Below are 17,073 nucleotides of genomic sequence, written 5' to 3' on the forward strand. Positions count from 1 at the left end.
TTTTTTCCGATGGGATAGCTTCTGGATATCCCAGTCAATTATCATTTATTTGACTAAATTAGACACGCTCTTCACATTGGTGGGGTAAAAAAGTTACCTTTACTAGGCAAATTTACGACTTAAGCTCGCAAAAATTTACATAATTAAATTTACGTTACACGACATTCACACGAGGAGGTGGCAAAAACCCAGTAAGAACAAATGCCATTGACCGCATGACTCTAGGTGGTGTAGTTTTTTTATTATAATTCAATGACACGTTTTCTGGGACACCCTGTATAGAGGGTGTTTCCTCTAACGTGTCCTGAAATTTAATTTAAAGCGAGCGATAAAACAGAAACCAGCGCTACTTTTCAGCTACTTGACTAAGAAACAGGTGCTACTAGTGAAGCAGTACCTGTTTCTTACTCAAGTAGCAGAAAAGTACCACTTGCTTTTCTTTTATCGCTCGCTTTAAATATAATTTCGTTAGAGCAAACACCCTGTATACAGGGTGATTCACGAACCATGTCATTTGGGGTTTATAAGAAACGGCTCCCGTGCGGCAATTAAGTTTGCCATCTTCAAAAAATACTTTTGTCGAATTTCAATTGCAATAAATTGAAATTTCTGAATTGAACTCTGAAATTTGCCTAGTCAACATACGGCTTTTTTTTTTTCACAGAATCAGGAAGCCCGTGGCAAACTTAGTCGCATACGCCGGAAGCCGAAATCTGTAATCTACAACGAGCGCAAAAAAAAAAAAAAAGTTAAAATCGGCTTTTTCTGACGCGCGTATTTTAACGGCGCACGAAATCGGCCGTAAAGAAGCGATGAGAGGAGGACATGCCCCTGCCCTGTACCAATGACAATCCATGTAGCCTCAGATTATTATCGCGATGTGTCTTCCTTTCCCTTTCCTCTTCTTTTTTTTTGTGTGTGTGTTCTGTCTATTATCTGGGCAGGGGCATGTCCTCCTCTCATCGCATCTTTGGGGGCCGATTTCGTGCGCCGTTGAAATACGTGCGTCAGAAAAAGCCGATTTTCACTTTTTTTTTTTTTGCACTTGCTGTAGCATTACAGATTTCGGCTTCCGGTGTATTCGACTAAGTTCGCCACGGACTTCCTGATTCTATAAAAAAAAACGTTATGTTGACTATGCACATTTCATAGTTCAATTCAGAAATTTCCATTTATTGCAAATGAAGTTCGATAAAAGTATTTTTTGAAGATGGCAAATTTAATTGCCTCCCGGAAGCCGTTGACTGCATATTTTTCCGTTCCACCGTTTTCCTATAAACCCCAAATGACATGGTTCGTGAATCACCTTGCACATGGAGGCCGATGCACTGTTTACGACCTTCCTGATGATATACAAGAGGAGTTCTTGGAACTCATCAACAAGACCGCAGCCAAAGAGGAGTTCCAGGAATAACAACAGTTCAGCAACTCAAACTGCTGAACCAAAATGCTTTCCACTTGCCCCAAGACCAGCAAATTGGCCCTGAAAATTATCCTTCCTTTCTCATCAGCTTACGTCTGTGAAAGTGGTTTCTCGACTCTCCTGGTAATCAAATCAAACTCCAGAAACAGGTTGGATGCTGAAGCAGACATGTGATGTGCCTTTAGCCACATAGACCCACGTATTGATTTGCTTGTATCAAGAAAGCAAATACATCCTTCTCATTAAAATACAGGATTAAATCAAACCTTGCTACAAAACATTAAGCATTTTTGGTAGCTCTCTCTGCTGTGGTTAATGTCTTTTAAAATGTAAATGTATCTGCATCATTGAAAAAAGTAACTTTTCAGAAGGATTATTAAGGTGGGGATCATGGTAGGTGTGGTATTACTAAAAGGGGTCACGTACTGGAAAAGTTTGAGTAACATTGCATTAGGTGAAGCAAGGGAGGTGCCATTCCTTCTCAGCTTCTTTTACGGCAACAGGAACTTTATACGTAGATGGGCTATAGCGGATGAAAAATACAACATTTCCTTCAGCCTGAGAAACAACAAAGGACATGTACAAAACAAGCTATAAACAGACTCTCAAACCAGCATTGAACCGTATTCATTGCTGGTTTGTGAGTCTGCGTCTAGTTCAGTTTTGTCCGTGTCCTTTGTTGTTTCTCAGGCTCAAGGAAATGTTGTATTTCGCATCCGCTATAGCCCATCTACGTATAAAGTTCCTGCCGTAAAAGAAGCTGAGAAGGAATGGCTCGGAACAATTCGGGGATTGCGGGGATTGTTCTTCAGGCTCAATGAAATTTTGTCCGTTTTATCTACACACCAGCTAGCTTGCCTTCTCTTACTTTGTTCATCCAGATTATGACGGATTTGTAATGTCGTTCGTAATACATAAAAAGCCATTACACTTTCCCGAAGTAATTATTCACGTAACTCATTGCACTCTGGCTGGAATAACGTCATTTTATGCCATGTTTCATGTCAAACAACAACAATCATGCATGTCATTTCATGTCATGGTGCCCAGTAGTGGAACCAATGACTTTCCACGAGACCCCGACCCTGTGTCTGCTTGCCTACATCAACTACCAAGAGTGCTAACGTTCGTTCGGTTTCTTGCGTTTTACATTTACGCTTAAAAGTTAACAGCGCGGCAAACAAGGACCTCGTACTCGCTGAATGGTATCTCCGCTCCTCCATAAGGAATGTAAAGCACGCCGTGCGAACATTGAACTTTGCCAATGGTGAGCGTTTCGTTGTGCTCAGTTCTGCCAATGTAGAGCGGTTCTCCGTCTCCGTTGACACCGCCCTGAACTGCGCCTGATGGAAGTTTGCCGTCGGCCCCTGGGATCCAGTCGAACTGGCTGTCGTCCAACGATACCAGGACCTAATGCAGGAAAGTACTGGCATGAGTGATGGAGACCCTCAACGTAGGTGTGCAATTGAAGGCTACCTTACAATCGGAGCAATGTGTTCGATGTTCGGCAACAAAACATAGAAATAGCGGTCGCTTAGTTGTGTGATCTGACTTGCCATAACCAGTACAGGCATCAAAGTTCGCACGCATATCTTACGTCACCCGGATATAAAAATAGCTTCCTTCGTGCGCTTTGTAATCGCCATCTGCCTCTAAACAGCGGCTTCCACGGTGTGGGAGCGCTTGGCGAACGCCATGTGGACTAAAGATGGTCTGTTCGCCGACGTAAGGTATTCTTTAGAGCTTTAGTACATTCGAATCACTCCAAGCCACACGATAAATGGTTGTAAAATAAAGGTTCAGCAACGTGATTTCAGCCATGTCAAATGAATAGCGCGATTGGCGATCAGGAACACAGCGCAGCAGCAAGACGAATACACACAAGGAACACAACGGCACAACTGCGTACACCCAACTAACATGTGATGTGATGTGATGTTGATGTGATAGAGGCGGGGGGGATGGGGACGTAAGTCACGACGAAGTCAGACAGGCTACCCCAGACCGCTTAGCCACAGTTAGTTGAAAAAAAAAACTAACATGATGAAAGATGGAAGTCACTGAAGGCCTTGTATGTGATTGTCCCTTCTATGTTGTTCCAGCCTCAGAACATCAGTTCTCTCTTGCAAAACTAACATGTTTTAATGACAACACGTATAAGTAGACAAAAAAGTAAGCTGACGTCAGCCTTCAGCAATGCAAGGCAACCTTTTCCTGTCTACATGCCTTTCTTAAAAAAAAAAAAAAAACTTACTTTTTTGTCTATTTAAACGTTGATGTTGATGTTGACAAAAAAAAAAATAATAGGGAGAGATTGAATTCGTCACACGACAAATTCACGCTATTTAAACATGTTGATATTAAAACGTGTTAGTTCAGAGTACGCAGTTGTACCGTTGTGTTCCTTATGTGTGTATTCGCCTTGCTGCTGGGCTGTGTTCCCGATCATGAAATACCAACTACACCACTTCAAAGCCTCCGCGATATTGGCTTATAGTGTTGTCGGAACCGCTATTCGGTGTATCTTCCGATTGGCAAATTCCACTGGCCGATTTGGAGCGGCCTGCGCGTTCTTTTTTTTTTTTTCTTCTTTTTCCTCCCCGACGGAAAAAAGAATTGTACTTTACTGCAAGAACGCGAGAACGCGTCTTTCGCTGGTTCGTTTCAGATCAGCTTGCTCCGCCACTCCTTTTAGCTTTGCCGGGAAACCTCGGATTCAGTCGGAGCTCCAAAAGAGCACTGTCGTCACTGCCGTGTCTTGCAATGCGCCGAGCTCGAACAACAGCGAACGTTGGACGCGTCGAGTTTGCCGGATGCGCTCAACGCCTCCGCACGCGGTTCTTGGCCGGAGCGGGATTGTTTTTCCCTGGTAAGTTTGGGTCCCTCCTCCGCGCAGGATTTTGTTACTGAGTTGAGTTGAGTTGATAAGAAAAGAAAAAAAAAACGGAGAAATAGGCACTCATTACGAGAGCCGGCTACTCCAGATCACTTAGGAAAACACAAATGGCTATCTACAATAAAACTAATGAGTGACAAAGACTCTCAGTCAGTCACTCACACAGACTGTCCACACACACTGTGTCCACCAACTTGGAGTCTGCGCAAAATCGCACAAACGCCTGCATGGCGTGAAACTGATGGTCGGGTGTCCAAGGGCCCAGAACCTTAACGACATCAAATGGTCTGCCATCCAGCCGAGCTAAGGAAGCTTGTAGAGATTGTCTGTGCTGCTGATACCGTGGACAGGATAATAAGATATGTTCAGTGTCCTCAACAGTCCCACAGGTGCCACAGTTGGGTGAATCCGCCTTTCCAAGCTTGTGAAGAAGACGTCGGCTGTAGGGCACGTTGAGGCGGAGCCGGCGGTAAAGTGACGCAAACGGCCTAGGAAACGATGTCGGGAAAGTAGAGGCAAGCTCCGGGTCAACGCGGTGTAGCAGCGAGACGCGAGCCCCGCCAGAGAGCCACTGTGCCTCAGCCAGTTGGCGACACAAAGCAGTCAACATGGCCCTAGCGTCGGACTTGGTGAAATATATGAGTCGTGACGCACGCTTCTGATGTGCTCTGCGTGCCGCAGCATCAGCCGCATCATGCCCAGGTATGCCGCAGTGTCCTGGAATCCATTGAAAGAACATGTCGTGTCCAGCAGCCACCGCTTCTGCGTGTAGTTTTACAACATCAGCAACTACAGGGTTGCCAGCACTGGTAGTTCCTGCAGAAACAAGGGACTGCAGAGCAGCCTGGGAATCCGAGATAATAACCCACTTGGTCCGTGAATGAGCCGACGCTATATATTCCATAGCCATGAGCAGAGCGTACAGTTCAGCTGCTGTCGACGATGTCGCATGGGACAAACGCACTCCACTTTCAACATCACAGGCAGGTATGACGAAGGCACTCGTCGATCCAGTCGTTGTAGTGGAGCCATCTGTGTATACTACCACTCGGTCTTGGATGTTATGTATTAAGTCGGCAGTCAGCTGCCGCTGGACCCAGATAGGTACATATTTCTTCACAGAGAGATTCGGAACAGTCAGCCTCACCCTCGGGATCGCCATACTCCAGAGAGGAAGCGGTGACTTGAGCCGCCTCCCTTCCTATGTCGGGGTATAGTACCACGGTACGGTTGGAGAGCTTGTGAGTAGGAGGAGCACGACCTCTGATGCATGGCCTGAACTAGGTAGTGGCGATTATGCCGCGTAGACCAACGGGCGAAATTCCGAAGCGACTCTTGCATCCGAAGGGCTGCCAGCGATGGTTCCCTGGCCCCAGCAATCGCCAGCTTGTTTGATGTGGATGCGTGGACACCTAAGCATACCTAGACGCTTTTGGCCAGTACACTCTCGAGGACAGACTCTGTAGTGCTACACAAGCCATGTAAAATCGGGACATGATACGCCAATAGTCGGCGAATCAGGGAGCGATGTAGAGTCAGCATAGCTTTGGACGACGCTCCCCACCGGGTGCCGCTGATGTATCGCATTACATTAACAGTAGAGTCAGTCTTCTCCTTGATGTGCCGTACTTCTGCAGACCAGGACAGCGATCTGTCAACGACGATCCCTAAAAAGCGATGATGAGTGACTCTTCGCAGGCGTTGCCCGTTGACTTGAAGATGAAAGTCCTGAAGACGTCTTCTTGTGAAAGGTAACCACACAGTCTTTTCCATTCCCCTCTGAGTCAGAAAGTCAGCAACTATGTCGAGAGCATTCTGCAGACGCGAGCACAGCGCTGGCCACTGCTTACCGGATGACCATAGACATATAGCATCCGCATAGATGCTAATGTGTACTCCCCGCGGTAAAAGAGATGGGAGGGCAGCCAACAAGGCGTTGAAAAGTGCGGGGCTAAGCACACCCCCTGAGGAACGCCAGAAACCACTCTGAACTTCTGTGTGTCTCCTTCGCTGGTACGCAAGAAGACCGCTCGTTCACTAAGGTAGCTGGCAATCCATCGTAGCGCTCTGCCCATTATTCCCAGCGAGAACAACCCATGCAAGACATGAGCGTGGCTAGCAGAGTCGTATGCCCTCTTGATATCAAGAAGCACGGCCGCAGTAATCCTTCCTTGCTCACGCTCTTCCTCAACTGATGAGACGAGGTCAACACAGTCCATCGTGCTCTGCTAAAACCAGCCATAGCCCGGGGAAGGCAGTTGCGAAACTCCAAGAACCACTCAATTCGATTAAATACAAGGCGCTCCATAATTTTGCACAGGCAGCTGGTGGGACTTATGGGATGAAAAGAGTCAACCGCATGCGGAGGCTTCCCAGGCTTCTGAACAGGCACAGCTTGAGACATCTTCCAAGACTCAGGCGCAAAGCCAGCTCCAGAGGTTGTTAATTATCTGCAAAAGGACACAAAAGGCTACTTGGTCAAGACGTGCCACCGCATGGTATGTTATTCCGTCCTGCCCTGGCGCTGTCCCCTGGCGAGACGACCGGATCGCTGTTTGTAACTCCTGAGCGTTGAAATCAGTGTCCAGGATGGGATAAGCTGCACTTCTCGTAAGGTCTACGGCCTGGAGAGCTGCCTCGGTTGCGAGCTAGTACTGGCGAGAGGAAGCAGCTGCTGACGGCTTGAGCAGCATCTGGCAGAATTCTTCGCCGGCAGCGATTTCCGAGATGCCCTGATGTAAGGACAACGCCCGAAACGGGAAAGACTGAGACACAGGCGATCCTAAGGACTTTACCAGATGCCAGACACGCCCCGTGGTTGCGTGCGGATCAAGGGATTCGCAAAAAGACTTCCAAGTTCTGCGTGATAACATGGCTAAGTGACGACAAATGACAGTTTTCATCCTGCAGGCCTCACGGTAGTCTTGAAGGTTTCCAGATCTGCGGAACCGCCTCTCTGCACGTCGACGGAGAGCACGAAGACGCTCATACTCCGCATCAACCGACGAGTGAAGTTTCGGAGCAGAGATAAGTTTCGATGAGTGGTGAAGAGTTGCCGACATCTGTGCCTGAAAGCTTTCCACGTCGGTGGTACATCCAACAGTAATCTCTGCTTGCGCACTGAACATATTCCAGTCCACTACTCGCACCCTACGGTGTCGTCTAACTGTGAGCGAATGAGATATCAAAACTGGCAAGTGGTCGCTGCCCATGGCATCAGCGTTCGTCATCCAGTGCACGTAATGCGCTTGACTTCCGGAACAGAAGGTGACATCAAGACAGCTTTGATATGATGGCCCACGGAAAAAGGTAGGGGACCCGTAGTTTAGACTTATTGCCCCGGCTTCCTCGAGACAACTCTCAATGCACCGACCTCTTGAATCTGAATGGATACTTCCCCACAACACATTATGGGAATTGAAGTCTCCGCAAACGATGAAAGGTGAAGGCAGGGACATGAAAAAGGCTTGCATTTGACGCTCCGGGATATGAACACTTGGTGCAACATACACACTCACAACAGTCAGACGTTGATTCCCTAGTTTGACACGGCAAGTAACACGCATTTAAGTAACACGCATTTAAGTAACACGCAAGTAACGGCAGTTTGACACGGCATTTTGTTACTCTGTAGCGGGATTCGGATGCTCGCTCCAGATCGACCACTGGAATTCGCCATGAAACTCTCTAATATTCCCTCCAATCACAACAATGCTTCTAGCGGCTATAGCCGTGGAAACTACGTGCCATCAGCCAACCAGGCAGCCAATCATAGTCGCTTTCCGTGCTATAGATCGTCTCCGGGGATTCGGTAACGCGTGGATTCGGTGTATTACGTATAGCGAAGAATGAAGGAGGAGGCATCAAGTTGGCCTTGTTTACCCTCATGGCGAATTCCATTCGTCCGTGTGGTGAGAGCACTTGTACCCGCTGCAGAGCAAGAAAATCTGGCAGGGAGGGATCCAATCCGAATCCACCCGCGAGAAACATTCGCCCTCTAGCTAAGAGCTTGGCGGAAGTCGTTGCGTGCATCCGACAAACTCAGGTCTGCAAAACGCTGACTGTTGCTTATTTGCCCCGTAAAATGCGGAAGTGATGGTATGCTGCTCTGTTCGAGTTCCCATCGAATCCGAGGTTTCTCGATGGAGAAAGAAAGAAAGAAAGAAAGAAAGAGCGCTCAGCGCGTACCGACGACAGTGGTTGATCTGGAACGACCCATGGAAACAAACGAATCCCCTCCGGATCGACAAAAAAAAAAAAAAAGCAGCAGCAGCAGCAAAAGACAAGACGACAACAAAAGACAGAAAAGAGACCGCTCCCCAGATCGATTAGTGGAATTCACCGTTAGATTCTCTTCCGAAAATCGTTGACCCCAGGACATCATACCCCGGGACGGCGTGCCTAAGCAACTTGTACTATACCACCAAGATGCTGGCGTCCACGGCCGGGTTCGAAACCACAACTTTGAGATCAGAAAGTACCATTAGTTACCAGCTGATCCACCGAGGCCGGTACTTTGAAAGTGCGTAATAAACAATTCGCAAACTGTTTCCTCGTGTACGTTCAGGAGGGACTGTCCGTACCTACCTGGTAAGTATGGTGAGCATGCTCCTGACCATCCTGCGCAACGTAGCATACGTTATGCGACGGTACTATTTTGCCCGGGATAACGGCTCCATCGTGCTCTGCTCGTCCGATGTATATCGGCTCGCCAGAGTCCACCCCGCCTGGTACAGCAGTTTCGGGCACGTGTCCACCAGATGTATGCACCCATTCGCATAGGCGCCGATATCCTGTAGCTGCAAGAAAGGATTACGGTTGAACGCAAATTTTATTCGTCATACGAGGCGGAACTGGGACGTTATGCAGTTCATAGGTTACCCAAGAACTTTTTGGGCCCCAGAGTCCCATGGTCCCAGGTCCCCGTGTACGCAGTCGCCACTGCGCAAAACATGGTTTGAGCTCTAGATATGCGTAGTTACGACATGGTGTGTCAATGTCGCCGGGCAACGCCAGTCACGTGTTAAACAAGATGGCCGACAACCATGCGACAAGGTACGTGGAACAGCGCGTTGCACTGAAATTTCTTCCGAATGAAGACGTAAAATCAAGCGAAATCCACCTACGATTTCAAGCACGGTACGACGATGCGACTTAGTAAGTAAAACATAACCACAGTAAAGCATACGTTATATTTGAACTGTATTGAACTTGTACTACACAAGTTTACTTGGTTATATTAAACATCCTAACCAGCATACGTATTTTGCAAAGGGTTTTAAGAAGGTCGTACATCAGTGCAAGACGATCCTGGTCTAGGTGGCTCGGAGCCCAGTGCTATCGTTCCAGACGAAAGTGACCACATTCATGTGGATTTTTAGGCCTGTGATGTGACCATCAACAGTGTTTATTACTGTCAGGTTCTCAAAGTCGAAGTCTCAAAGTCACAAAAGTCCCTGTTTCACTTGAACGCCCCTTCTAAATCGCCAAACCTTGGTACGCAAATGAGGCGAATCCAGAACTACACACTTCTCGAGCGCAAAACGAGGGAAAAGGCGAAGCGCTCGAGAGGTGCGTAGTTCTGCTTTCGCCTCATTTGCATACCAAAGTTTGGCGACTGATATCTCAAAGCACGTGCTCGTTTTAGGATTTTTGAGAAACAGTGTGGATTCAAATAATATTCGCCTCCAATAGAGATCTACCCCAGAAACGTCATCATGACGTTGGTAGACAGACTGAAACCGAAACAAATCGGAAGGGGAGGGGCTGGGTTCCACAAATGGGCACTTGTTCGCTGCCTCCTATTGAAAGAAAAGTAGGACCGAAGGTCGCGTCCCTTTCAGGGACCATCGTAACCCCCTCAAGACCGCGGCTTTCGGGCACGACCTTGTTCGCCCCTAGCTTACAGCGTAGTTCAACTCTACCAAATTGGTGGCGCTGTCGAACACTATGACGTCATTTGTTTACAAACAGGGAGAGGTCTATTCTGCTGTCTCGCATCTTCGCGAAAACATCTAAATAACAAGTTAATAAATGAATTTTAGTTAATTAGCCGTCCAGGGGGCTTAATCGCTTCATCGTTGTTACGGTCGTTACAAGCTAACGAGTGGCGGGAAATTCAAAAAGGCGGGCGGGAAATCTAAAAAGGTGGGCACGTGATAAAACACGTGCACGGCGCTCTTCGCGCGATACGTGAAGGCCGTGGTACACGTCACGCGCAATGTGTCACGTGCCCACCTTTTTGAATTTCCCGCCACTCGTTATCTTGTAACGACCGTAACGACGATGAAGCGATTAAGCCCCCAGTAGTTAAATGATCTTAGCCACAGGACGGCCGCCTGGCCGCGCAACCCGCCCGCAAAAATGGCATCAGTGCTGCTCTCACAGCTTTAAGAAAAATATGTAACGGATAACAAAATTTCCACAAAAAAAAACAATTTTTAACAAAAAAAAACTGTATATAGTTGATATAGTGTTCTGGGCCAGCGCAGTGACGAACCCTTGTGCACCGCACCGCACCGCACCGCACCGCACTGCACTGCACCGCTTGTTCGCACACCCAAACCAGATAGGTTTTCTAAATTCTGCCCTGATATGGCAATTTATAGCTGCATATATTCGGGGCTGGGCCCTCTTCTACTTTTTTAAATTTAATTTTTATTTATTTTCGTGTTAGCGCAGTGAAGCAACTGTGGCTATGAGCGGCGTACAGACGTTGACAGATGGAGAGAGGACAGCAGTAAGGAATGGGGGACAGGGGGGTTACTATGCGTCCTGGGCCGACTTCAGGGAGAACCTTGCCGACATCCGTCTGGAAAGTCTGCCGTAAAATCCGGGGAAACCTGAGACAGCATAGCCGGTGCTGGGATTCGAACCAGTGTCACCTCCCAGTCGCGGCGTGGAAATGAGTAATTCCAACCACTATGCCACGCGAGCTGGTCTACTTTTCCCCAAAAGCCTCAGAGATCCGTGAACAGGAGCGGCCTTCCCACCAGAGTCAGACTGGCACGTATTTAGAGTAATGTATTTAAAATACAGTGTTATAAATACCACTCTCGGTGTTTTGGTGTCTTACTCAGTAATTTTTCCTCGGATGTATTTGTATTCAATTTAAAATGCCATTTTGTGGTATTTGCTACAATTGGTATTTGCTACAAACAAGGAGAAGTCTATTAGACTTCTCCCTGTTTGTAAACAAATGACGTCATAGTGTACGACAGCGCCACCAATTTGGTAGAGTTGAACTCTACGCTCGAAGCTAGAGGCGAACAAGGTCGCGCCTGAAAGCCACGGTCTTGAGGGGATTACGATAATCCCTGAAAGGGACGCGACCTCCGGTCCTACTTTTCTTTCAATAGGAGGCAGCGAACAAGTGTCCATTCGTGGAACCCAGCCCTCCCCTTCAGATTTGTTTCGGTTTCAGTCTGTCTACCAACGTCATGATGACGTTTCTCGGGTAGAGGTTTGAGTGGAGTATCGCCCCTGGAGATGAAACTCCCCATTCCTCATCATAAAGTTGTTGTTGCTGTACTTCTTTGGATCCTCCTGCCAACCTTTCTTTGCCTCGTCTTTTCATTCTAGGAGCGAATTTCCACAGTTATTTCGTTTTCACCCCGACACTGACCTTTCCCTACGCCTCCATTTAGTGGTCTTGTGGCATGTACTATTCCAGGATAACTCAGGGTCCACTTGGAGGGACAACCAGACTCCGGACCAGACTTGGTAACGCTGGTTATGCAGTACTTGTGGCAGGTGTACTATTCCAGGGTTACTCGGGGTTTTGTTACCCGTGCCTGAGTCACAGTCATTGAATAGCTTGGAAGGCATTCAGTGGCCCTATCTGTTAATTGGCACCGAGTTCTGGCCCTCAAGCTCGCTTTTGCTCTGGGGCACCTCTACTTGGCAGATTATGGTACAGTGCTGGACAAAAGTTACGGAACACGCTCCGGCGCGTTCCTTCCTCAGAGTGACACGCTAGCAGCGAATGGGACCGTACGGACTAACATACATGTGCCTAGGTAACCCAGTCCCGTGTCTGCAAGTCCGTACGGTACTATTCGCAGCAAGTGTCACTCTGAGGAAGGCATGCGCGGGGAGCGGGTTCCGTAAACTTTTGTCCTGCTGCACTGTACCTCTTTATGGTCTATTGGGGGCGCGGTGTATGGCGACTCATGTCATACAGCCGGGACTTGCAGGGTTAGCCAGTGACCACTGCCGACTGTCTTGCCCTTTTTAGAATATAACGCGGTGCCTTCCAGCGCACCTGTAGAGCTGTTCAGAATTGTGAGCAACGTCTTCGAGAGAAAGAGAGGGGGGAACATAGGAACAGGAGGCAAGCAAGCTGGTGTGTACGATCAGATGGCAACATCTCCGAGTTTGAAGAGCAAGTTAGCAGCAGACAAGCAAGCAGACAAGCGCGTGCATTCCTCCTATTTTATCCTCCGTCCCTATGTGCTGTAAGTTGCCATCTGAAAGAGAGGGAAGTTTTCGAATGAGCATTTTGAAATTGCTGCTACGACCAAATGTTTAGACCAGGGAAAGGTAACAGAAACGATAACAGAAACGTTATTATACCGGAAATCTAGCCGGTAACGGTAACAGAATCGGAAACTGATATCGCACAGTTAGAATACCTGAAACAGAAACGGAAACGACAATAATTTACGGTAATAATTCGGGTACCGCAGGACCCGAATTCTTCGCCATGTCAAGTAGATAAATTTGTGAAATAAACCTCAATGAAGCAAACTAAAATTAACTGAAGTGCTAAAATTAAAATGAACTATCAAACTGGAGCATATAAGTAAGTAGTATACAGTAAATAGAAGAAGCTTATACGCTTATGGTGACCTGGAAGTTGCAAGCGTGAGTAACATTCCTGGAAACCATGTTCATATTAGCTGTTCACAGAAATCACGTACCTATATGTGTATTTTGAACAAACGTTGTCTCTTGTATGCATGTATCTCTGAAGTCCTCAAAATAGACTTCAGAACGGCGAGGGATTAAGTTTTGTCACGGTCAGAAAAGAAAGAAGGAAAATAAAAAGCTGGAGGTGGGGCGGTACCGAAAACCGAAGCGGAACGTAACGGAAACGAAAGCAACAATGGTGGTAACCGAAACTGAAACAGAAACAAATAAGGGCCAGTAACGGAAACGAAAAAGATTCCGTTACCTTTCCCTGGTTTAGACCGTGAGATGGCATTCACGAGTACGGGTATGATACAGTGTCTTAATTGTATATTTTAAAATACTGTTTGAAGGTATTTGCTACTCAATCTCAACTATATACTCTGATTTTGATGTATTTACCCCATCTTAATTACATTCTACCGTTGGTATTTAATATCTTATTATAAATATTTTTGGAGTATCTTGTACATGTCTTAACGAGTTTTGTACAGTAACTTGAGTATTGAGTAACTTGGTATCTTTCAAATACTTTCAAAGGTCAGCCCATTTAGTTCTCCAACTTAAATACTTTTTTCAATAACGTCTACTCATCTTCAGAGTTACTTTGAAGATACTTCTCTCTGCGTGACACGGAGGTCGAGGGAAAGATTCTCTTTTGTCTCAGCAATGAGCTTTGTGCTGTGCATATGCTTCAGCGTCTGAGTTATTCGGGACACCCACGTCCCTCTTGGATAGGGGTAGCGTGCAGGGCCTCGGGTTTGGAAGCATGCATGAGGCGATGTGTTGTCCAGAAGGGTACGCAGGTAAACCATTGAGACCCCAATCAGCCAGTATAGAAAACCCGTTCCAAAAGCCGTAGCGAGAGAGGGCACATGCACACGTGGCTGGGATATCCTTATTTTGTTTCCTGAAGAAGTATGTCCTATGTGACACCACACTGACTGCCGTGCAATCAGAACGCGGGGATTTTGCGACTGTAGATTTTAAGCCTGATGATACAGCTACCCTTTCTGGTTTCAGGGAAGAGCGGGACGTACCTTTCTCTGTACCAGCTCGCGTGGAGTAGCGGTTAGGATGATAGCCTTCCACGCCGAGACTGGGAGGTGACGCGGGTTCGCATCCAAGAAAAGGCTGTGCTGTCTGAGGTTTTCCCTGGGTTTTCCGGCAGACTTTCCAGACGAATGTTGGCACAGTTGCCCCAGAAGACTGCCCAGGACGCGTACTAACCCCCCCGTCACCCGCCTTCCTGCAGTCCACGTCTGTACGCCGGTTATAGCTACAGTTGCTACATGGCGCTAATACGAAAAAAAGCTCTTTCTGTGACAATTAACACAAGTGTAAAGTGTCACGAAAAGGCGTACGTAGCCCAGCTTCGGCAAATCAGGAGAGAACGATGTCTTTCGGTAAAGCTAGGACCGTGCTATGTGATGTGGTTCTTTTTTGAAGGCCGACGCTGGGAGGGAAGCCGGGTTCGAATCCGGGCGCCGGCTTGTACTGCCAGGTGTTTTCCTCAGACCTTTGAAGACAAATGTCGGCACAGTTCCCTGTAAAGTCGCCCCACGACGCACCATACCCCCCCCCCCCCCCGCGCGCGCGCGATAGCAGTGACGGTTCCCGCCTGAGCGTGGCCGACTACGACAAGCAGTCCCATCGCCATCACCACCACCATCTTTTTTTAAGAGCGTTCGGGTCGATGTGCAGGGTGATAGGTAAAAAGGAAAATAAAATGCGGAAGAAAAAAGCAATGAAGCACAAAAATGTATTTAAATGTGTCTATCGGAGTCACGGCTGCGCCTCGGGAGCCCCTTGACTGTACAGGCCGCTTTATTGCAAGAAACAACGAAGTAAGTGTACCCAAAATGACCCAGGTCAGCCGCAGTGACCCCCCTAGCAAGGAAAGCCTATGTGTAATAGTCATTTTTAAACCGAATTGAATACGAATAAATTAAACGACTCGTCGAATAACTGTACCGGATACATATACAACATATGTTGGGATATAAACATACACAGCATCATAATGTAAAAGCCTGAGTCTGGGCACACAGAGACGACACGAGGATCGTCCCTCTGTGTGCCAAGACTCAGGATTTTACATTATGCTGTTCATCCACCAGCTTTGATTTGGTTTGACTTTACTAGCGCAAGGATAACTCATTCATTAGCTAGCCTACATCTATACGCCATTTTGCCAGATACACAGCATGTATGCGTCAGATACGCATAGGGATCAGATTATGAAGTAGCGCTCACTTTGTTGTATATGCCCTCCCTGTGCCGGCCTTTACGTGTGCAGCTTCAGGACTTTTCGAATACGTTCGGTTTGGAAGAAACATCAATTCGAACATTGAATTCCGTATTTGATTCGGAAATCGAATAAATATATGCGATTACTCGCTTCGGTATTATAAAATTTTGAATATTCACACTGTCCTATAGTAAAAAAGTCGACGTTCGATGTCAACAAGTCCACGCGTACCAAAAGAGTTCCTCGGGGGACATTTTTTCCATAGGACATTTCTTCCGGGAACTTTTTTTTTCTTTCCTGGGCCCGTATTTAGTACCCTACTCAGTTACGTTATTTGCCCGGTACGTAACTTAAATACTCAGTTTTGTGAGTCATCTTGTACAAGCCTGCTTCCCACCTCCAACTGTACACCACTATTTGCTTGCGACAGCGAAGAAAGTAAGAGGGGTGGAAATACATAACGACATCTTCACAGCTCGGTTATCTCCGAAAATCCCTTTACTACGCCTCCTGGCTGAAAACAGTTCCTGTACCAGTACCACACCCTTGAGCAGGCTACTGAGCACGGCCACGGAACAACAAGGCGTAGACGTTCCTTGAATAACCCGAAAATAATATTCACGATAATCTCGATTGCGCGCATACTGAGGAAGCAACGAGTGCCAACACAAAAATAGAAGAGACGAAAGCTATAGACGAAAGCGATTTGTATTCGAAACCAGGTGTTAGGGTTCAAGGAACAATAGTACTTACACTGGTACGCCATCCTTTTCAACAAGTGGGGTGTACGTATTACAAGCACCCACAGCAACTGGCTTTGGATCACGCAAATGGCTCCTTGAACCAGACAAGCAATAAAATTTTATCGCAATACGCCCGGCCCACTCTTATCTGCTCAGAAATCCTGCGTAGTGCACGAGGAATAGCGCCGGACTGCGTGCACCGGAAAACGAAGGCTGCGCTTTGAGGGTGTGCCGACTATATCTTATCAACCGAATGGGTTTCACCCCCCAAACTTAGTTTTCCCTAATCAAATTTCAACGGAGATTAAAGGGGTTGTGACACTTCGTCCCAAGTCATGCCGGAGGAATGGTTACACGCATCAAGGTGTCACTTGCGTTTCAAGTCTTACATCAACAACAACAACTTTATTTCGAGACGATGACTGGGGAGTTTCATCGCCAGGGGCGATACTCTACCCCATTGCTGGTGGTGATGCGGGGAATGAAATAATGAGCCCCTTCACAATATGGATCGAAGTCCTATGGTATCCAGAAAGGTGAAGAGAGCTTTGAGGGCAGAGCGTTGGTGGGCTGGATGTGGCCAGGGACCAAGCAATTTTGTGAGGGAGAGGGGGCGAGAGTCCAGCTCGTTAAGGGATCCGGAGAGTACGGCTCGGGAAGGTTGAAGTGTGGGCAATGGAGAAGAGTGTGCTCTAGATCTTCTACAGCACCGCAGTGACTGCATTGGGGAGGGTCAACTTGCCTCAAACGGTAACGCCACTGCGCTGTAAAAGCCACATCGAGGCGCATTCGATGAACTAATGCGGCATCTTGACGACAGGTATGTCGAGGCATGCGGAAAGCGAGAGCT

General features: G+C 47.4%; 1 protein-coding gene across 1 annotated transcript; it reads right to left on the bottom strand.

Annotated features, from left to right (window-relative positions):
* Window positions 1-2,389: 2,389 nt before the first annotated feature.
* LOC135399836 (uncharacterized) lies at window positions 2,390-16,429 on the bottom strand. The gene is made up of 3 exons (XM_064631577.1): window positions 16,234-16,429; window positions 8,907-9,118; window positions 2,390-2,833 (listed from the first exon to the last, which is right to left on the bottom strand). The coding sequence occupies exons 1-3, from the start codon at window positions 16,244-16,246 to the stop codon at window positions 2,582-2,584; spliced, it is 477 nt and encodes a 158-aa protein (XP_064487647.1). The 5' UTR covers window positions 16,247-16,429; the 3' UTR covers window positions 2,390-2,581.
* Window positions 16,430-17,073: the final 644 nt, after the last annotated feature.

This window comes from Ornithodoros turicata, chromosome 1 (genome assembly GCF_037126465.1).
Source record: "Ornithodoros turicata isolate Travis chromosome 1, ASM3712646v1, whole genome shotgun sequence".
In the NCBI taxonomy this organism is placed as follows: domain Eukaryota; kingdom Metazoa; phylum Arthropoda; class Arachnida; order Ixodida; family Argasidae; genus Ornithodoros; species Ornithodoros turicata.